The sequence below is a fragment of the Zonotrichia albicollis genome, chromosome 18 (genome assembly GCF_047830755.1).
Source record: "Zonotrichia albicollis isolate bZonAlb1 chromosome 18, bZonAlb1.hap1, whole genome shotgun sequence".
NCBI classification, from domain to species: Eukaryota; Metazoa; Chordata; class Aves; order Passeriformes; family Passerellidae; genus Zonotrichia; species Zonotrichia albicollis.
Window position 1 is genome coordinate 73750 of NC_133836.1, and position 22355 is coordinate 96104.

Here is a 22355-nt window from a genome sequence, read left to right on the forward strand (position 1 = left end):
ACCAGCTGGAGAAGTGGTGAAACCACATTTTTTTAATTAAAAAGCTGGCTGACTATGCTGTTTTTCAAGCTCATTTTGTGGCTTTTCTGGCCATGAGTCTCCAAGGCACCCAGGGCAAATCAAAGCAGCATTCTCAGGCACTGCCCCTCCCTGTCCCCCTGGTTTGTTAGGAGGGACAGCAGGTCCAGTGTGGCCAGATGCTCCCCAAGGCTCTTTACACCTGTGGGGCCATGATCCCTCCCTCACCACTCACAGAAAACCTGCCCCACAGGAGCAGGAAATTGCTTTTTCCATTACAGGTACAGGATGCTCCAGGGCAGTGTTTAGGGAGGTTTTTGTTCCAGCCTCTTCCAACAGCCACTGCCCATCAACTACCCACACCTGCAGGGAGAGCACCCTATCCTAAGAAAATTACTCGCAGTCTAGCCTCCTGCAGTTCAGTGTCTGAGCTTTACATCATGCCAAGAAATAGACAAGGAGAAAAGATTTAGTGCTTCTCATAAGGGGATGTCTGAACTGCTCAGTGAACCCTCAGATGGCTGTGAGCATCTTGACACCTGAAACAGGAACACACTAGCAAAGTGAAATGACAAAAACAGCTTCTTGACCAAACTGAAGACTCTTTCTGCTTCGCCATATGATGTCCCACTCTCCAAGCCCAGAAACTGGGGAAAAGGGGCAAGATGGGATGGGACCACTGTCGCCAAGGGACCAGCCAGGGCTCTGCTCAGGGCAGCTCTGCAGCATCCTTAGCAACAGCAGGAGCCAAACTCAGAGACGGGGAAGATTCGGAGGTTGATTACTCAGCCTAATAAGTTAGCTGAGTTGCTGAAGCAGCTACATAGAGAAGATATAGTTAGGCATAATTTTAATTATGCATATAGTGGTTTTATCTTTTTGTTACCTTATTTCATTATTGAAAACTTTTTCTCACATATACACTTTTATTCTCAAATCCAGTCACCAACAGAAAAAAATATAACTAATTTAATGCACAACAAGGCATCAGTTCTTCTAAAAGCAGTAGTCCTGGAATGAGGCCACTCAAAACTCTCAGCATCTGACACTTAAATGTCATACCACCAGTACTGCACCCAGAGGGTAGCAATACACAGCTCCTCCAAGCTATACAGGCTCATTTAGAAGCTGCAGCTCAGGAGCTTGTGCAAGAAAAACATCTCTTGGTGATCATCAAAATAAAAGAGAAGTCTTTGGCATGCACCAAAGCAAGGAGAGCCTACTACTGAGTTTGTAACACCAGCTTGTGAGCTTCACAGAGAGAAAGGAAAGAAACCTCCAGCTGCAGAGTCCTCTCTGCCCTGTAGACCCATAACCAGCTACAAAGATTGGGCTGGGCAGAAACATTCCCCTATCAAAGCCCTTTGGCACCACAACACCGTATTTAGGACGGAGCAATTGTTACAGCACATCAAACGACACCAACACAAGAAGTTCTCAAGCACTGAGAGCAGCTGCTTAGTACCAGCATCCCTGCAAAATAAGCCTAGGAGAGCTGAAGCGAGACCCTCACCTCCAGCTGTTCTTGGAGGAAACACTGCTAGTCATCCTCACCCACAATCAGCGTTTGCTTAACAGACAAATTTTTCTAATTATGTTTGTCAGCTTTGCTAATTACACAAGATACGAAGCACAACACCTTAATTTTTAATGTATCTGCCTCCTTGTTTTTCCTTCCAATAGAATGAAATTAAAACCAATTTCATCCATACAGCCTCTACCCCAGTAGAAGTCAGATTTTCACCACAGGTATCCACACAGCTGGGCTTTTACATTTTACTTTCTCATTGCATTTATTCCTCCCAGTGAAGCTGTATTAAAAATGTATCAGTTAAAACAAGACATACCTGGAGATTGAAGTCTGCGTGGTGTTTTCTTGGGTTCTTTTTCTGTCTCTTGGTCCTGCTACAGTGAGCATTTTTGTCTAAAGCCCAGTGAGGTCAATGGGAATAAGCAGGTGCTTAAATTTTATGCATGTGTCTAAATTAGCTGTTATCAAAGACAGTGCATATTTTACTGATTGCTGAATCAAGCTACCAAATTGGATCAGCCCAATTACTATCACAAAGAACCTTTTTGCTTCTCCATCACTGAGGCAGGACTCCCTTGAACTGATAATTTTTGCATTACTCAGTGAAGGGGAGAGATGTGGAGAGCTTCCCTGAGCCCCTGCTTCCACAAACCCTTCCCCTAGACCCCAGTGCTCTATCTTGGGCTCAGGTAAGGGGCAGATGTAAAAGGAGCTGCTGAGACATCTCTGTAGCACTGCAAATGGGAGGTAAGTGCATCCATCTGCTGTGGGTAGTATCACTCTGGATTTGCTGCTTTTTCATGTGTGTGGTACAAGGAGCATGGGCAAGCCTTCTGCTCTAAAATAAGATGGGAAATTAGGACACATTCCAAAGTACCATTGGGTTTTGCCAGGAATGCTAACGAAACCACAGCTGGCATTAAAAAGAGTGCAGAAAACAGTCTAAACTGGTACTGCAATGTGGTGACAAAACATTTGCTGCTAGTGGTGTCAAATGAGCTGCAGGCAAAACTTCATCTGAAGGACCACCTGGATGATGAGTTTCCTTCAAATCCCTCCCACAGACAAACCCAGAGCATTTGCTAATGTCAGCAAGGGGGAATGCTCTGGATCACCCTGGCACAGCCTCTGCCAGTCTGCTCCATGATGACCCAATTCTACATCCTGCAGACAGGATCCTGCTCTAGGTGCTGTGGGCGGGCTCTGCCCTTACCCACTGAAAACTTCCTGCCCCCAAAAGACAAAGGGCTGGCTGACTTTGCCAAGGATATCCCAAATCACAGCCCCCCATCTTTCCAGCCCCATTTATACACAACTAGGAGGCATTGCTGCAGGGTTAATTCCTGGTTTTGGAATCCCCAGGACTTTCAGACAAAAGGTCCCGTGGGTGTGGCAGGCATTGCCCTGTGCTCCTCTCCCTGCTTTTATCTGGTGTGGGAGAAACAGGAACAAACAGCCTCTGCAAAGGGACTTTGTCTTTGCTGGCAGGAAACCGTGAAGGTTAGAAGGCAGCAAGGGAAATCTGTGCTGTCAAAATCAAAGCTGCAGTAATTAAACAGACATTTCTTCTGTCCTGGGGAGGTGGTTGGCAGAGCCGTAGTTGTGAGCAGGGACTCTAGGGACTACTTGCACACAAAAGGTAATCTCAACCCACTACACAGCATACTGTCGCACCCCCAGGGCTGTGGCTGGTGCCAGAGGCAGAGTCACCAGGCTGCTGAGCCTGTCCCACTCCTACATACCAGTGCAGTCTAAGGACCCTCACCCTGCTGCTCAAAGTTCATCTTCACCCTGCAACTCAAAACTCATGCTTTTTTTCTTCAAACCTAACAAAATCTCCCAGATAGAAGTGGGGGAAGAAAAGGAGCAGCTTGTAGAGCACTTCTCAGTCTGATGTGCAAAAGGCAATTACCCAAAACAGAGGTGAATCAATGGAAAAGGCCCTTGGGTGTGAGAGAAGGCAGCAGCTGGCCTTTTCCACAGCCTGGATCAATGCTGCTGTGCACTAGCATCTGCTCACCAGATTTCTATTTGTTCCAGTGATGGGTTGCCAAGGTGTTAAAGTCAAATCATTCAAATTGCTCACAGAGTGAAAGATACTCAAGATTCAAAATTACACCTTGACCCAGTTGGGTCATTTTGCAGCAATTATCACCAACTTCTATGGTGGAAGATTGGAAGATGAGGAGAATAAAAGTCTTGTCCTTTCTTCACCTTGCATACAAATGAAAAACAAAAGTGATCTTCTTGCTCTTGACATAACCATGCTTTAAAGAGCTTCACAATAATCCATTTCCTCATTTGAACTCACACAGAAGACATATTATCTCATTTAAATAAAATTTCTCCTTGGCAGCACACACCCTGTTCTCTATCTGTAGCACTTTAAGAAGCCAACAAGTGGTTATTTGCAAAATTGATGATAGGAGATGGATATAATCTATTATAAACCTCAGCAAAATGGACCAATTTCATGAGGTTTGAATATACGGCCAAATTAATCAAGTCACACAGATTATGAAATGTGAAATACAGCCCCCTGAGCTCTCCACCCACATGGGAATTATTTGGAAAATGCCCAACCATATCAAGGATTAGCGAGGAGGAAAAAAAAAAAAAAAACAACAAAAAAACCCTAATAACAACAACAACATTTCCAACACAATGGTTTCTCAAGCACTGATGCTCTCCCTATCAGACCTTCTCTGTCTCATAAGTTCCACTTCAACTTGGCTTTCTGTCATTGCCACACTCTCTCTTCCAGTAATGAAGCCCAAGGAAACTGGGAGTGATGTCTTTGGGCTCTGGACCCACTCACTTCTGCCTCTTTTGCAGTGGGGCTGGATCCAACCCTTTCTTACCAGATGTTTTGGCTACCTTCTGCCTTTCCCTGTTGCCTCTCGCACATTAAGAAATAATGCTCCTTGTTTCCCATCAGTTAAGGGCAGAGTGCCGGGGACATAATTTATTTTCCATGTTTATTTATGTCAAGAGAGTCCTTAAAGCATTTGTTTGCTGTTGCCTCAGTTGCTGCTCATGCTGAGGTACTGCCTGCCCTGCTGCATTATCAGCAAGTCAGGCTTGGGGAGACTGGAGTCCACCAGCTTTCCTCTGCTGTTCTGACATTATGGAAACAACTAATTTCCCTTAGACTTCTTAATTAGGAGCAGAATCACCCTTTCCACTGGCCAATAGGCCCTTATGAAAAAAAGGTAAGCTGAGAACCAGCAGTGGCTCCTCAGCTCAGCAGCTGTTTCTGCACAGTCACCAAAGATGAGTCAGTTCTGGTCACCTCCTTTTAGGATGGTTTGAGCATGTCCTGTCTGGACTGTGATAATACAATGACAGCAGAAAGTGCTGCTGCTCCCACAATGGAGTGCCCCAGGAATGTTCCTTCTCCAGAACAATGTGGATGGAGACCTGAAGCCCTTGAAAAATTCAGGTATTGGGATTTTCTCAACAGAGCAATTCCCCCTGCCCTCATCCTCATAGGGGAACCAGCTGGGACATATTTTACTCCAGCTGCCACTGCCTTTATTGTTAAAATTTCTCAAGGCTCAGTCATAGCTGCAGCAGTCACTTTTTTTTTTTTTTCTATAAACAATCTGTGGCAAATTTGCAAACTGAGATGTCCTCCTCTGCACCAGCCCATACTCAGGGCTCCCCACCAGCCCAGCTTTATCACCCACAGATGGCAGTGAGACCCTGCACCCTTCCCCAGCTTGTCCAAGCCAGCACGTCACCCCACTCCCAGCTGCTATCCAGCAACTTCCAGTTCTTTGGAGCATCCCAAGATGATGCGCTGGGGACCTGGCTGCCAATTAGTTTGCTCTTTAGGGTTCTAGACTACCCTGGGGAAGGAGAGTATGCCATATTGATTTGCTCTGGTTGCTATTCTTGCAACCATCCAGGTAAAGAAACATTTGTATTATGTCTGTAACAGATCCCTATGGAAGCTGTTCAAGCATCTTACCTGCTGCAGAGCAGAGCTGGCAATTTTGCCAGAAACTCTGTTTTGAAGGGGTTTGCAATGTTAATTAAATTTTTGCAATTTACAATTAAAGTTGTATCTCTTGGCTCTGAATAAGATCACAGCCTCTCTGAGAAGGTGAGCTCAGCTCCTTGGCCCCATTCAAGCCTGGCTCTGAACAAGTCCGGCTCTCAACACTGAATTCCCTCAACACAACATCAGAAATATATTATTGTTCCTCCACAAAAGGAAATTAATTCAGGACTGTCAGGGTTCAGACACAGTATTGGTCTAGATAACCTAGAGGCTGAGAGATGATCGCAGAGCTACAAAACAATAGCAGATGTCCTTGCCCAAAGAACTGATTCCTCTAAACACACAAGCAAATCGAGCATCTGTGATTACACAGACAGGCACAATGCAGGAGGGACAGCAAGTCTCCGCAAGGACTCTGGATGAATTCCACACAAAGTTCCCAGAACTCTGGCTTCCTTTCACTTCTGGTGATGTAAAGCCCGTTCCTGGGCTGGTACTGGTGACCTACCCAACACCGATGGGCTTTTATAGACTCTGCTTTCCAGGAAAACATGGAAGGGAGAGGAGCTGCCAAGTTTGGAAAATGCAAGAGACAAGTTAGCTTTAACGGTTAAAATTCTTTAGACATTTAAAAGAGGCAGATTTTTAAGGATATTAATAAATTAAAGAGAAACACGGAGAAGATAAGGAGAACTTGAAGTCAGGGGAGCTGTGGGACTGGGGCTCTGGGGCAGCAGAGCCAGATCTATTGCCAGGGCTGTTCTGCAGCAGCAGTGGGAAACCAGCACGTGGCTCACCAGTGCCCCACAGGGCTGGAAAACCAGAACAGAGGATGGAAATCACTGACGGTGCTGGGCTGGCGTTTACTACCCAACACAGTACCATTTCTGCCAGCTCTTACAAAGAAGCTTGGGAGCAAGGTGGGTGGCAGAGTCAGAAGCCACTTGGCACCTGCAGGTTTGCTCCAGAGCTGCTATTCATCACCACCCTTTGCAGCCAGAGCTGCTGCGTATGACTTGGGGCTGGGGTTTGTGAAGGCAAGAGCCAGCACGTCGGCCCTGTGGTCTCCTGGACACATTCAGCCACTGACATTTTCCGAAGATGACCAAAGCAGCGTGATGTTTTCTCAAGAAAACAGCAGAGCTGCTGCAGTTGGCAGGCTCAGTGCTTGCTCAAGAAGAAAGTTTGTACCGCTGTTAATAAAGGTGTTTGCTATGAGGGACATGGGAATTACTGCAGAACAACAGCAAGGAGGTGCAGAGGCATTTGGGGAACTTCACCCATTTAAAACACAGACAGCTGTCACCGTACAGGAATTCTGCCACCAAAGATGTACACAAGATGCAGGATTTGAGACCTGGGAGCCCCTATCCCCAGGCTCAGTTAATAGCATCTCCCACAGTGTCAATACCACTGACATCAGTGACAAAGGCTCTCGGGCTGCAACTCCAGGGGACCAACCACCCAGCACTTCTCCCTGCTCCCACGGATGGGCTTCCAACCACCGCTCCCAGCCCAGCACCAGCATATTTTCTCGGCTATTTTCCTAGTTTCCACAAGAGGGCATCGGCACGACACCGACGAGACGCTCCCAGGTCCGCTCCGAGCGGCGCCGCCCGCTCCGGTCCCCGTGGCGGAGGGAGCCGGGGCCGGGGTCTCGCCCAGGGTTCCGTCTGCAGAACGAAAGCGGCTGATGCACATCTCCCACGAGATCTCGACTCTGGTGCCGTGACTCATCACGACGTTTGCTATTTCAGAAATAAACTCCTTTTCCTCAAAAACGCGTGTTTCTTGAATAGCTCTGCCAATACCAAGGGGCTGCAGGGAAGGCAACAGGCGTTCCTCGGGGGCTGCCGAGGGGCTTCCACTGGCACCTTTTCTCCAACCTCCACATTCCCGCGCACAGACCAGGCAGGGAGCATGAACCCTCGGGAGCTGTTCCTCTGGGGAAAGAGCTTTGTCTGAAGGGTGTGCTGGGCTCCTGGCAAACCATGATGCATGGAAAGACTTTGCTGGCAAGAGATAAACCAGCGAAAGTAATCCCCTATTCCCTCCCCCAGTAATAAAAATCTGAGTGAGAAACACACAAAAGCCCCTCAACCCCAGTCTGGAGTAGACCCTTCACAAAGGAAGCTTTTGGCTTGGAGACCTGGAGCTCAGAGCTCAGGTCACCTTTCAGGGAGTGATGAAATCACTTGGTCAGGAACCATATCTCATGCCACAGAACCTGGCAGATCAGGCACTTGATGCTGTGGACTTTCAGCAGAGAAAGAAAATTTCAGTATCTTCTTGGATGAGTTTTTAACCCAGGTGAGCCAGTAGAAGACTGCTCCAATCAGTGATGGCCTCTTCACTGCCCATACAGGACTCTGTGGCATGACAGTTGATTTCCTCTAGATTGTCTTGATCTTTCTGGACACTGAGTGTGTACCAAAGCACAAGGTGTATCAGAAATGCCAATGTTTCCAGGTTTTCCTCTCAAAAGAGATCCCGTGGGAACCCTTTTCTTGGAAGAACAATTTTCTGTGCACATGGTGTCTTCTGATGCAGGAAGTTCCTCAGATTTAATTGGGTTCTTTTCTAATAAATCATCATGGCTAATTAAAAAGCCAGAATTCCATCTGAAGACCACGCTCCTCAGTGAATGTCAGCAATTATCCATGTCAGGTCTTCCATCAGAACAAACCTCTTGTCAAATGCAGTTTCTCATTCTGATCTAAAATTGTCTGGTCCTCCAGCAGCTCCTTCCCTTCGCCCCTTTGTCTGTTTTGTTTTGCATTGGATTTAACTTTGCATATGTGGTTTGGTGCGTGTTTTTTTAATATAACATCAAATCTCTTAATTCTCTGACCCAGAAAACAGAGACAATCCCCATAAAAATCTGGGACAAAGAAGATGCAGCTGGCACGTGTGCAGCAGCAGGAGATTCCAAAACTCCCAAATATACCCATTTAAAGTGATTTTGATAAAAGAAATAATTTTGAGAACTGCTGCTGTCAGATCACAGGTTATTTTGAAAGCAAATCCTAGCTTTTAAGTGGTGCTCTAGTCTGAGGAAGACCCTTTGAAAAGTGACAATGTGGTGGCCCGTGTTCATCATCAGCCAAGATGTGATGGCTTTTCCCTCCATGTTGTCACCTCCACAGGGCCAGCCAGGACACGAGACCAACACAGGGTATACAGCTGCTCCCACAGGGTCTAGAAATTCCAGAAATAAAGGTTCCCTCAACCACAGCATGACCTTTCCCAGAGCCACAGAGCCCCATTCCTGCAGCACTTTTGACAATGAGTAAATAATGAGAAATTAGCGCACAGCCCTGATGATGAGTCACAGTGAGCCATCACTGGCAGTTATGAACCTGCCAGGACAAACAGAGTGTCACAGACTGCCCTGTCCTCCAGTCTCATGGATCCATCACCCATGTCACCCCTTGTGCTCCACAGAGCCAACACACACTGGTCCCACTGGTGAGTCACACGCAACACCAAAACAGGAGAGCCCTGGTCAATGCTGGTCAGGGATGAGGACGCATTGCATTTGGTGTTGCCTCTTTGCATGTTTAATTTAATGAGGAAGAATAACTAAATATCCAAGCTGAGTCAAACAGGCCGAGATCTCCCTTTGCCACAGGAGATTTTAGGGGCAAAAGGAGAAGATGGAGGTACAGCCACACTACATGCTGTCCCCAGGGAAGGGGGTGCCTGCTAGCCAGGAATTTCTACCCCCAACACAGCACCAAGGGTGAAGAGTGAAGAGTGAGGCCAGTGCAAGAGCTCACTGCTCCATCCCCAGCACCAACTGTAGGGAAGTCCCTGGTGACAGCAGGGTTTCATCCACTGGCTCTGAACACTTCCCGAATTTCATTAAAGTGGGTAATTTAGCCTGACTACCCTGGCTAGTTCCCACGGCTGGGACCACAATAGCAGCCAAGCCCAGGAGAAAATTGCATTACTGTACATGGAGGTCTCAAATCTGAAAGGGAAAGAGCAGCTCACACCAACAAGGGCTTTAATACCAGATTAAATGCTTTCACAGCAGCCCGGCTGTTTGAAAGCTTCCAGACAGTCTTTTGTCAACTTAGTTTGCATTGTATTTTGGCTTCAAGAGGTACTTTAAAATGTAACCAACTTTTTTTTTTTTTTTTTTAATATGGTAGCTTAGCTTTCTTGAAGGGAATTCATGGACCTGGGATGGGCGCTGCTCCATATGGGAAGGCGTGAAGTGCTTTAACGGCAGAAGGACCAAGCAAAGCTCCTCTCTCCAAGGCTGTTTAGGGACTCCATTAAGTATTCTGTCCTTAAAGACTTGCCATTTTAGAAGGCTGAATGAAGCTCCAACTGAAATTATCAATTTTTAATTTCCCCATTAGCAAAAACAGAAGAAGTACAGTACTTTCTCCTGATACAGGGAACAGCCTACATTTGTACAAGGATTTTACTTTGAGAGGCTGATTACCCGAGCCTTGAACCAGGAGCTAAGCCATGTCTCAGGGACATGCCCCACTGGGTACTTAAATGCAGGAGTTTAGGGGAGATCTTGGCTAACTCTGGGCAGATGGGAGCACGAGGGCAGCTGGACCAGGATGCAGCATGTGGGCAGCAGGATGGTCCTACCCTACTCAGGGCTGGGAAAGCACCCCAGAAACAGCAAGGATGAGTCTTGGGCTGGCTTCTACTCTGAAATTTGGCACTTGGGAGATGCAGGGCACACACTCATAGGAAACTGCTGTTCCTCCTGTCCCGCTGCTCCCTGACATGGGGACACAGAGGAACCTCTGTCTCTCCCCTGGCCCACCACAGCCAGCGGGAGGAAGGGGGCGGGGGAAGGGGGGCACAGCCTCGAAGGGCTCTGTGCCACCATGTTCTGCCCACAAATGCATCCTTGTCATTCAAATGAGAAGCAGCCATAAAAGGAGGGCCTTGCCCTAAACAAAGAGCCACTTGGGATAACGGCAGAGAGGGACCGCGGGTTGTGGTCTCCACCCGACGAATGCAAATGCCTGCAAACCCTGGAAGCAACTTCTCTGGGAACAACACAGACAGGTCTTTGTGAGAAGGAGGCTGTGCATACGAAAGCCCCCAGGAATGCCCAGCAATCCCCAGCTGGAGAAACGCCTCAGGGGCATGCACAGACCTTCCCTCTCACCCCTGGCCACAAAGTCAAGAAAAAGCAGCGCACAGTCTTCTTTTTTTTTCACCCACGCTCTAGTAACCAAACTAAAACTTTCCTGGCACTCCTGGATCCTTCAGCCACTGATACCAGAGCCCGTGTCCACACAGGATGATCTCAGTGAAGCCGCCACCACCACCACCCTGTCAACTGCTCTCTGGCAACCTCTATGCCAGGCAAAACAACTCCCTAAGGCAAAACATCTCCCTTGGGGCCAAGCTAGCCAAACCACAGGTTTTGCCCTGCAAAGCCATGTCCCCACAACAGCAGCAATGCAGCCCAGTGGGCAGGAGCTGCCTGCAGGAACAGCCAGCTTCCTTGCAAACCAGCCAATCTCCAATCTCAGCACCTTCAGTGTTCAGGTTCCACACACCAGCTATTCTGAAAAGCGCAGCTTGAAGGTAGACCTCCCGCCAGACCTGGTACAAAGCCCAGTGAAATGAGAGCTCTCATTACTAAGTTACTACTAGTGTATAGGAAGTTTTTGCTGCTTGCACTCCTGAGACGTCTGAACTCAACAGCCATAAAAAGATGCAATTTGTGAATGTTGTGGTGGGGAGGGGTTGGGGGTTTATTGTAAAGGCAGCAGTAAAAATGCAAAGTCATAAATCTCAAAAGCAGTGTACTAAAATTCAGTAGAATCACTCAAGTCAAGCTCTGTTCCATTAGCTATTTTATGTTCTCTTTGTCAGGGCAGCTAATGGAGAAAAATAAAAACATTAATAATCAAGTTAGATTTATAAACTGGGCAGGATATTCCACTAGTAATGAAATCAGGAGAATCATTCCATGTTATATTGCTTTGGGCAGCATGCTGACAAGAATTGCCTTTGAATTTTAGCCCTCTTTCATTCTGCTGAACTTTAATTTGGCCCACCACCATTGTTTCATTTAAAACAAACTCCAAGCAGGAGCGGAGCAGAAGACAGAGATCAGAGGCACAGTCCAGTTCAGCACTGAAAACCTCTAGGTTACAAGGGGTGAACATTTGGGCTATAAAAGCTCTGTTGACATTGTGCTCTGTTTACTGCAGAGGACTGCTGGGTATAATTTTCTAAGGTTAGCAGAGCTTTCTATTGGCATGGTGTCATGTTTCCTAGGTTTCAAATATTTTATTGAAAAGCCCCATAGATCTTTAATTTTGTAGTTGCTTCATAAAGTGGATGTCAAATCATTCTTGAGGCTCTCACTTCCCTGAGAGTGGTAGTTTTCTAACAAAGCTTCTGAAAATATCTGGCTTCTGTGCTCCCTACTGCTCAGTAGAGGGCATAAGCTTAAACCTGATTTACATTCAACTCCTTTGATTTACACTCAACCTCCTCACCAATGCTGTCTCAAGCTGGTGAGATTCTTTGCCCCAGCAAGGACATCAACAGGAGGGAGACAGCACCCTGATATCAATCATACATCCTAAATATCAGATTCCCAGCCTAAACAAGTCTCGGTGTAATGTAACCTCCTTCTCCCGAAGTTAATTTCTGCTCAAGTACCACCATCCCCAACACCTTCTGCTTTGCCAGGCAGCCCCAGCTCTTCAGCAGGTTTTGGAGAGAGTGCTCAAATCTACTCCAGGGCTAAAAAAATTACATTAATGCCTGAAAATTGTCATCAGTAACTAATAAGCTCCTCGAGTATTAACATTTACCCTGTAAAAGCTGAGTGCAGCTTATTCGGTAGCGAGGGTAAAAGCAGGTCAAAGACAAAGTTTGAGTTAAATTGACTGGGGCAGAATACATCAATCTGTGTGCTGTTTGCATGAAATATTAATTCCAGCTTTAACATCTGGTTACAGAGGAAAGTGAATGCACCATAATGATGCAGGTATACTTTATATTCACCACATTTTCTATTCTCTTAGGAACAGATGGGGAACGATAGGCTTTGTCTTCCCTGGCAGGTGTCTGAGCCGGAGCCTGTGAGCCAACACACACGCTTGGAGCCGAAGCCTGGGCGGCGGAGGCAGCGTCCTGGCGCACTGCTCTAAGCGAGTCCTGCTCATTAGATAACCCAACCGCGCCGCAAACCCTTCCTCCCTCCTGCCTTCACAGGAGTGCACTCGCAGCATTTCGAAATGTACTAAATTTCAGGGAATTTCTCCAAACTGGCGGGTCCAGCCCCAGCACTGCCCGCCCACACCCAGCCACAGAGGGCTTTCTGAAACGCAGATTTGATATAGTCGCGGGGCGTCTCTGAGCTACAACTGGTATAAGCTGCAAGAAACTTCTCCTCCTTCAGGAGAATACCCTTAATTTCTTCACTCTCAGAGAGGTGAAGCTGTATAGACCTGCTGGCACCGTGACCTGGCAGAGACGTGAGCTAAGCTCTCCATGCCTGCTGAAACCTGTTATATCCTTGCGGACTAAGCAGGCACCTGTGAGGGGAGAAGCAGAACCACAAAGATGCTGTGCAGCCAACCCTCCACCTGCTGCCGGCACCGAGCAGCCCCTTAACACATCCCCGAGGCATGTCTGAGTCCTAGGGGATCGCTCTGACTCAAAACGTGCCGTTTTACCCTGCTTGCTGCTGGAGTTTGTGTGGCTCCACGGCGGGCAGGGAGCCCTCGAGACAGACCAGCCCTTTCCCAGCGCCTGAGAAATCACCATCCGTGTGTGAAAGCTGGTGAGGCCATCGCCCCACGATGCTCGGCTGGGGGAAAGTTGGGTCACCAGGCTGGGTGAGGAGGCGGCAGGAGAGGCACCATGCACTGGGTGCTAGAGAGGGGGACTGGCTTCCAGAGGGCTCGGTGCAGTGGGTATGGGGTGGGGGGCGCTGGGTGCGGGGGGGTGGAAACAGACCCTTCCGCCTGCGCGGGTGGGGGACCAGCTGCAACGAGCGGCACCACGTAGATAATGCTGGAGGGGGCACCGGGTGTAAAAGGGCCCGATCAGCGGGAGCAGGAGACGGAGGGCAGTGGCGCAAAGGGGGTACTGGGCAGCGGGTTGCGCCAGGGAGCATTTCCAGCCGCCGAAGCTCGCCCAGCGCCGCGTGGGCCCGCGATGCCCGAAGGTGGGGGAGTACCCGACGAGTCGGGTGGCGAGGGCGGAGGGAGCGGAGAGGAGCGGGGCCCGCGGGTAACTCACAACTCCCCGGGTGATGTCCTCCGCCGCGGGGGTCGGCGCCGCGGGCGCTTCTTGCCACGCCAGCCACAGAGCGAGCACGAGGAGCATCTCCCGGAGGCGGGCGCGGTGCCGGGCGGCGGGGCTCAGCATCCCCCCGCTCTTGGCGGCGCCCGGCCCCGGCCCCGCGATGGGCTCCGATGGGCTCCGCGCCGCATCCGCGCTCCCGCCCCAGGCTGCGGCTGCCGCCGGGGAGGGAAGGAGGCAGGGAAGGAGAAAGAGAGGCGGGGAGCTCCACTCTGTTCCGCGCTGCTCCGCCGAGGATGGAGGAGGGGGGCTCCGCTCCGCCCCACCGGGAAGAGAGGCTGGGGGGACTCCGCTCCGCGCTGCTTCGCGCTGCCGGGTGCGCCGTTACATAGCCCCGCTTCCGCAGCCTTCGGAGCGGCAAAGTTGCTGCAGCCGCTGGCACGGAGCTGAGCGCGGCTCAGTAGCTGCTGCTGCCGGGAGTCGCCGCGGCTCCGGCGCCGCTGCCATGCACCCCTCTGCGGCCGGCCGGCGGAGGAGGCGGAGGAGGAAGAGATGCTAATGAGGGAGGCGGTGTCAGGGCTCCGCCGGGGTTGGGGGGTGCTCGCAAGCGCGGTCTGGCCCCAGCAGCTCCGAGCCCCGGTAGCGATCCCTGCCCGCTCCCTCTGCGTCGCTCGGGCCGGAGCGGGCTCAGTCCCCTCCCGTTTTAATATCTGTGTCTGGCTGAAATCCCTCAGGATTCCAACACGGTTTTTTTCTAAACATCAGCATTTCTGTAAGTACCAGCTTCATCTCCGAGTTTTGAAGGGGCTATGGCAAAGACCGCGTGGTTTTAGCATCACCCACTGACATATTGTCTCTGCGAGACAAATGTCTGGCTTGTCCCCATAAACAGCATAATGGGATCCTATGGCCTCTACTGCGTGTCCTCCCTCGAGAGCTGTGAATCTGCCACATGCTCCGACGGGCCAGATGGCAGGGGACACCCTGACAGCTCTAGCTCCTGCTAGTTCAGGATGAACATGTACTTCCTACTCAGCATCTGCCTTCCCCGGTTGCTACTGGCATGTGAATACATTCAACAGCTTTGTTAATGATTTTTAAATTTGGGTGCTTTTAAAATAAAATTAGAGTTTCTGTTTTAAGATAAGTAAGTGGAGATAATGAAGAATGGACAGAGATGAAAAATTGCTTCTAGGTGCTGCTCAAGCAAAATTGTAATGGTCATTGATATGACATCTTCTGCACAAATAGATTAATCCAGCAATGAACTGTAGCTGCTCCTGGAGATATTTAATATCAGACAGCACTGGAGAAAGCCAGTGAGTAAGGGAATAAGAAATCTTTGTCCAAAAGAAACTGGTTAAAGACAACTGGCAGGGAAACCTCACTTCCTGGGGGTGAGTTTGCACTACCCTGTGTCCCTGTAAACTGGACTGAAGTTACTGCTCCAGCGCCAGATATATCAGAGGGGAAACACCTGAATTACGTGGCTCAGAGCCCCACCAACAGCTGCCTGAGCTAAAGAGCTGCTATCTGGAGAGCTTTTCCCCATACTAAAACAAAGAGCATATCCATTTTCAACAGTTGTAGAATGTGCTAAATTTGCATATTGCAAGAGTATTATTTCCACATCTGTTTTGCCCCACAAAAGCCTCAGAGTTTTTAGGGGGCCAAATGTGAATGAATTTCCCAATCTCTGACCTCCGTAGATCTCAATGCCCTGTTTCCCTGTCTGCTCAGGTATTAGTTATTAGCACCTGTGCTGTGTCAGCACCTCAATATGTTTTGCACCACAAGAACCTGCAATGGGAATGATTAATTAGGGTGGACGAGTAGTTGCTTTGTCCATACCTTGTTGAAAGTAATTCCCAATGTATTTATAAACATTCTTAGCAAGCACTTACAAGAGACAAGATGGCAGATATCTGCCTTAAATTACAAGACCAAAAGAGTCCACAGCCATGACAGGTGTAAAGAGCTGGGAAAGAATCTTTAATAGTTTAATTTTATTGCATGAGTCTTCCTCCTTTAATAAAACACTGCTTGACCATCAAGACCCAAAGAAGTATCAGAGAGCCTCTAAACACTGTATTTGAATGTATATGGCATATATACTCAAAGCTAAGCATCAAATTTAAGATCTGAAGTAATCATGCTAACTTCACTTTACCATAGTGAATCTAACAGAAGAGCAGCTCTCCCTGGAAAGTGGAAGTTGTGCCCAAAATAATGAGACACATTGTGTGGATGCCATCAGCTCCTTACAGCTACAGAGAGCAGAGCTGGGCAATAAAAAGGACCTGGTTATAACAAACTGAACTGTGAACGGTTTTCCTCTCTTTCCTTTTCAGTAAACAAAAAACCCCACTTCAATGGCACAGATTTAAATCTGCATTTATATCATAAGAACTATATGAGGGTGGATGGAGTTTTCAGGCCATTCGTTACCCAGGTGAGTTGCTGAATAGAATTTATTTAGGGAAGGAACAGTGTGATGATTTTAATTCTGTTAAGCATAGTTTCCAAAAAGCATTCTTTATATTTCATTTATTGCAAACTAATGACTCAGTTAAAACAGCATTTCAACACACTTTAGCCAAAATATTTGCTTTGCATAAGAATAAAATAGAGATATCTGCAAGCAGCTTGTAAGTAAGAGCAAGCAAATAGGAACCCATAGCAGAGACCTATTTGTGGTGATGCCTATGGTCTGTTTTAGCCCAAAACTTCCATGTTGAACAAGAAATGCTAGTAAAGCTGATTTGTACGTTCACATTTCCCTGATCTGCCCATTATTGTCAGTGTTCAGAAAAACCTGTAAACAAGTACACAATTGGTTTTCCTTCCACATACATTCCAGCCAAATGCACATACTTATAATATTTTCACCTTTGTGCACCAAGATGACAAGCATGAATCTAAAATGTCATTATCTTCTAGCTATACATGCCATGTGGAAGATGAAGATTTTTCCTCAGTGTCTAGCATAATTAGCATGTATGACAACATCCAGACAATTTAATTTCCTAATTGCACGGTTATACGGAAAATATTCTTTGCATTAAATATGCAGGAGTTCTTATCAGTAGATACTATAAAACTTTTTCTGCCCTGTTACATCACTGCAGATGCTTGTATTTTAGCAGGTTCAGAAATGAGAATTTTCTGCCCTATCAACCAGAAACTGCTGTGCGGAGTGGGGGCCAGGCTGCTGCCATTGTCCCTCTCTGTGCAGCTGCTCCAACAGCACACACGGAATTCCCAAGGGGCAGGAAGAACTTCCTCCCAAGTCCAAGCAGTGAATCTCAGACCCTGCAAAGTCTGAGAATGAGGACATTTCTGATATTACCCTGCTGTTCTCTAGAAGATTTGGTAGCCATAGGATAAAACAGTTGCCGGAGTATAGTTTGCTTACTTGTAATTAATATCATCCAGAAACTATTTATTTGCATTCCTTCTTTTAAGATTGATGGGTGACCAATGAAATTGGAAAAGGAAGCAATTATTTTTCCAAGTCCAGTGGTAGACACCCAGTTGCAGGTATGTTTAAATACTGCTCATGGGAAGTTTAGAGATTTTTCATTTCCCTGAGTAAAGCCAAAGTAGATCAAGTCATTTACAGATGACTTAGAAGTATGCACCTTTTTTACTTCCTTGTCCTCCAATTTTTTCCTTTTCCTCCTGACATTTTTTCATAGCTTATACTAAAGGAGAGGAACCAAAGTTGGAAGGGTCATGGAAACCAGTATTTTCCTGCAGGGCAGGGCTCTGTAGCGATGCTGCAGAGATGCTCACAGTGCTCTTGGCCACAGGACTTTTGTTCTCTAATAATCACACACTGGCACAAAGAACCTCCAGCATCTCACGGATGTCCATTTGCCAGCTTCGGCTTCACAGGCTGAGACAGGGCTAACCGTTATTCTACCAGCGCCCACTATCGGCACAGCTTAGTCCTCTCTGACTCACTCTAATGTCTAAATCTCACAGATTTCTCTCATGTAACATCTGAAAAGTGCAGCCTTCCTGGCTTCCCCTGAAGCTGCAGCTCTTCCCAGCCTGCTTCTCCTCTGCTGGAAAACCCTTTTATCCCTCTGCCAGCCATAATCCTGCAGGTACCCATAGCAAATCCTGTTTCAGAGGTCTATTTCCAAGTCTAACACTTGGAAATCCATCAGCACAGCTCTCAAGCAGTTCTCTGTGGAATTCTTTATATCAGATAAAACAGATAAAAGCTCTTTATTTCAAAGATTTTCACAGACAACCCTGCTTTGTCTTTTGTTGCTCATTTAGCACCAAGAAATCAGCTTCCTTGTCCACCTGGCCATGAAATCCCCTTCTTCCTTCCTTGCTCAAACACCTGCACTCACATTCTTGCATGCTGCCCCTTCTGCATGGCAATATTTCCTTCTCAGCAAGCTGGAGGCAGGCATGCTATCCTCCCTTCACCTCTTATAAAAACACTGTACACTAGGACACCACCACCCAATCCCAGTATATTTTTTCCAGTACAACTGTACTCCAAGAATTTGAACTGCATTTTTCTGTAATTTCTTCTATCTCCCTTGCTTGCAGACATGTCTTGTATTCCATCTTCTTCTCTTTATTCCAGGTTTGTGATGCACCCAGCACGAGGTCATCTCAGTCTCCTGCTGGACTCCCTTGGCACTACAGAAACATTGGTGGCAACCCAACAAGGATACAGCCTCAGTTCAAGGCCATGTTACTGCTGAGCAGACATCAGCACAGACCATCTGGAACAACACTGGCCACTTTTGCCTCCCTGCTGCATCATGTTCTTCTCACAGAACAGTGTTTGAGGCATTAACACCCATGAATTATAAAACAATACAAAAAAAATAATGTTCTGCAGGCTTAGCTTTGCTGCAGTGTCCCCAATACAGAAAAGCCTCCATTCAAGGTCTTGTAATAATGAGCCAGGCAGAAGGATGGGTCACAGCTGCCATGTTAATGCAAAGCAAAGTGTCATTTTCTCTTCACTAGCAGCATTCCTATCCTCATTCGCATTGCTTTTCAATAACACTCCATGAAAGGATGTTGATGTCTTGTTTAAGCAATGATGAAAAGTTCGGAGGTTAATTAACAAGAAGTAGATACTGAGGAAAAAGTCCAAGAAAAAAAACAAACAAAAAATTTTTAAAGCTATAAAGTATCATTAGATTGCCTTTTCCAGTGGAAAATAGTACTAATTTTAACACTGCTTAGACACTACAGACTGTCCTTTGGCCAGGGAGAACCACAAGTCCTCTGACCTGTATTTTATAATGCTTTAATACATGTTTGTGCTTTCTGTCAGTCAGGAAAACACCAAATTATGTGGCCTACATCAAAAGCCAGCAGTCTGTTATATTCACACATACTCTGTACCCTACAGAGGCAGATACCTACTTTAGCAATGTCAGAACAGCTTGTCAATTAAATCTGGCCATATATCTTCTTTCGGCTTGTGACATGTTGATTGACAACCTATCGGGAGGCCTGGCCCAGACATCTGGGGGATTTTGCCAGCAAGGTCAGGAGAGCTTCTTCTGCAATGCAATTTCCATCATGGAGCCCTGGGGCACATGTTAACAGATCTCACCGGCATTCTGTGCTGTGGGACTCTCCTGCAAACAGCACATCTCTGGCTTTGGCTTCTTGCTCTGCTCTTCCTGCTTTACCTCCAAAATCTTCCTCTGCTATTTTGGAGCTAGTGTTGCAAAATCAGGGCTTTTTCTTGCTATAAACAATTAATGTATTGGAAATACAGTGTCCATGAAGTTAATGTGGCCTTTAGCAGAGCTAAGCACAGCCTAAGGACAGCTGCCAGTGCTGCCCAGCTTCCCTGCTAATGCCCTAATGGGAAAACCCTGCGTTTCTCAGACAAAGATATTTCAATGCATCAAATCCAGACAAATCATAACCTGCCTTCTCAGCAAAGCTACAACCAAAGGAATGTTTCACACCCTTGATCAGTCCTCCCTGCTTGAAGCCTGAAGGAAGAACATCAATTAAATCCTTACTATGAAAACTGTTCTTGGTGGCAAAACTCATTTTGCCTTTGCAGCTATTCTCACATATGGCAGTTTCCACTAATCTTGAAAGTTAAGTGGATTCTCTTGGAAGAGGAAGGATTCACTACTGGACATTTGAGACCAAGTCCCAGGAGGAACATCATTCTCTTAACTTTGCTCTCCCCTGGACTAATGAATGTGAGGAACGAAGGCTCCACTTGGACTGGAAGGATTATTCTTCTGTATGTCAAAGTCATGTGAAATAAGCAACGTAATTTGTGGAGCAATCATGGGAATTTAATTATTTCTCAGGATACAATTTTAATGACTCCTCTCCATAGATCTTAAGCAGCTACTGGTGTCGTGTTGCATTAGAAGCTCAAGTTGCATCAGGCAGAATGGCAGCATGACAAGAAAAAAAAATAAACCTCTGAATGGTTTTCCCAAGAATAAACATGAGGTAGCACAGTGTTTTGCTTTGGAAGTAAATTGCTCATGAACCTTCTGGCTTGAAGCTACCAGTAAATATCTGTGTTTGCCATGACGGCCAGTTATATACACAAAATCTCACTGCTCTATTAAAGGTCTTACTGAAAAGTTTCCCTGTTTTACAGAAGAGCTCCTATTTGCCCTGTGTCTTAAGAAAAACAGATTACCACAGCTCCTGTCACTCACAGCACAGCTCAGCTCTGTGTCTACACCACAGACTAAAGTGCATCATACACATTAAAAGCTGTTACATAAACCAAACTTTTATTATTATTTGAACACAAGGTATTCAAATGGATGGTTTATATACAGCCTCTCTCTTAATCAAAGCACAACCAAATGCCTTTTTAAAAATTAATGCTTCACTAGAGAAATGTTTTATTATTTTTTAAGTAATCTGATACTTTACCCACTAATTCCCTGTGTTATTAAAGCTTGAACAGGGAGACTAGGGTCTAGCTCCTGCAAATCCTCAGTCAATTGAGTTTGGAGTTTCTAAAGCCTCAGTGCTGAGTGATCCAGACCTAGCACTCATTGCATCTGAACAGCCAGAAGAGAGCTGCCAGTGGGCAGGAGGCCCAAAATGGCCCTGCTCTGCTCATTATTAGCCCTATTTTGTCCTGGGAATGGGCAGCTACATGATTTGGGAGCAGGATGGAGAAGGTGGGTGAGCAGGTGGCCTGGAGATGTCATGTCTCCAGGCACTTTGGCCTGGAGATTGGGCACAACCAGCAGTACCCAGTCGCCCAGTCACCCCAGTCTGACAGCAGCATCATGTCTCTAAGGGCTCCCTGAGGAAGATACAGGACAGAGCCCAAGATGTTTGGTTGACATGGTGCTGTGTCTGTGGGAAGGAAGGAGGCTGCTGCGGCAAAGGTCTGCGGTCCCAGTTCCACTGGCTTTCAGGAAACACCCTAGAACTGACCACCCCAGTAGATCATTATGCTCTGTTGAGCTGGCCTGAGTGTGAGAGCAGCCAGAGTGTGCACGGACAGGGGTGTGGGGGGCTCAGTGAGGAGTGTGCTGCTTCCAGCACTTCAACACCCACCTTCTGCCCCACAGCATGCACATTCTACCAAATACCAACCCCTCATCCTGCCAGAGCCATCACTCAGGAGCTCTCAGTGAACACAAGTCCTCACCCAGGGAACAGGAGCAACTTTTCCTGCCCAGGACAAGTGGACTATATCCTGACAGTAAAACATACTAGGTACAATTAAGCTTATTCCTACCTGTAATGCAATTTATGTGGGAATGGTGGCTCAGCACAGGAATTCACCTGCATTTGTATCTCCTTCTACGAATGACACTTTGTAGTCACTCAGACAATGGCAGAGACTGGGGTCTGTCTCATCCCTCCTGGAGCACTGCTCCAAGGGCACCTGGAACTGGGACATGCCCAGCCCTGCCCTGGGGGAATCTGCTCAGGGTATTGGGGCAGAGCCACCCAGCCGGGGGCACAAGAGCATCTTTCACCCTAGGGCAGCTTGGCCCTGCCAAGATCCTGCTCTGCACCTGTAACTGTAGTGCTGTTTCACTTGTTGGATGTTTTTCATTTTTTGCTCCACCCCACCATAAGATTTTTGCTTTTCCTCACAGGCTGCACAACCTTTACAGCCACAATCAAGGAGACAGAAAAAATTCGTTATTGTATGAGAGCTGAGAATTCTTTCAAAGGTAACAGAGAGGTCTCCTTTTATTGGCACCAGTAACCAAAAGGAGGGAAACAGTCCCACTGCTTTATAGAACATTTATGTACATAAATTGTGCAGAAACACAGCAGAAGCCTCACTCAGCCCTTGTTTGGCTCTGCACAGGGAATAGCCTGGAGAGACTTCCTGCTGTTCTATAGCTCCCAGCTGAGCTCTCGTGGAACCCTCAGCATGCAGCTAGCACCAGGCTTTCCCTCTCATCACCTCCCAGCTGTCTGCAAGAAATTTGACATCCAAAGGAAGCCAAAGAAATGGCAATTATCCAGACTGGAATGGGACACAGCACTGGCTGCTCTTGAGTGCGTCACACACGTGGGGACACCCTGTGTCACACA

The 22355-nt window shown here is 47.3% G+C and overlaps 1 protein-coding gene and 1 long non-coding RNA gene across 4 annotated transcripts in view; one reads left to right on the forward strand and one right to left on the reverse strand.

The window, feature by feature from the left end:
• The window catches only part of MMP17 (matrix metallopeptidase 17), a 48105-nt gene extending 33769 nt beyond the window's left edge, over positions 1-14336 (reverse strand). The window contains exon 1 of one of the 3 annotated variants that reach the window (XM_005494012.4): positions 13806-14336. In XM_005494012.4, the coding sequence (XP_005494069.2) occupies positions 13806-13934 (129 nt within the window). In that variant the 5' untranslated portion in view covers positions 13935-14336. The remainder of the gene's footprint in view (positions 1-13805) is intronic. The other 2 variants (XM_074554683.1, XM_074554684.1) reach the window with 2 other exon arrangements.
• A 6-nt stretch (positions 14337-14342) lies between these two features.
• On the forward strand, positions 14343-20571 carry LOC141731168 (uncharacterized). The gene is made up of 3 exons (XR_012583121.1): positions 14343-14580; positions 16160-16260; positions 18418-20571. It is a non-coding gene; the product is annotated as an uncharacterized LOC141731168 (long non-coding RNA).
• Positions 20572-22355: the final 1784 nt, after the last annotated feature.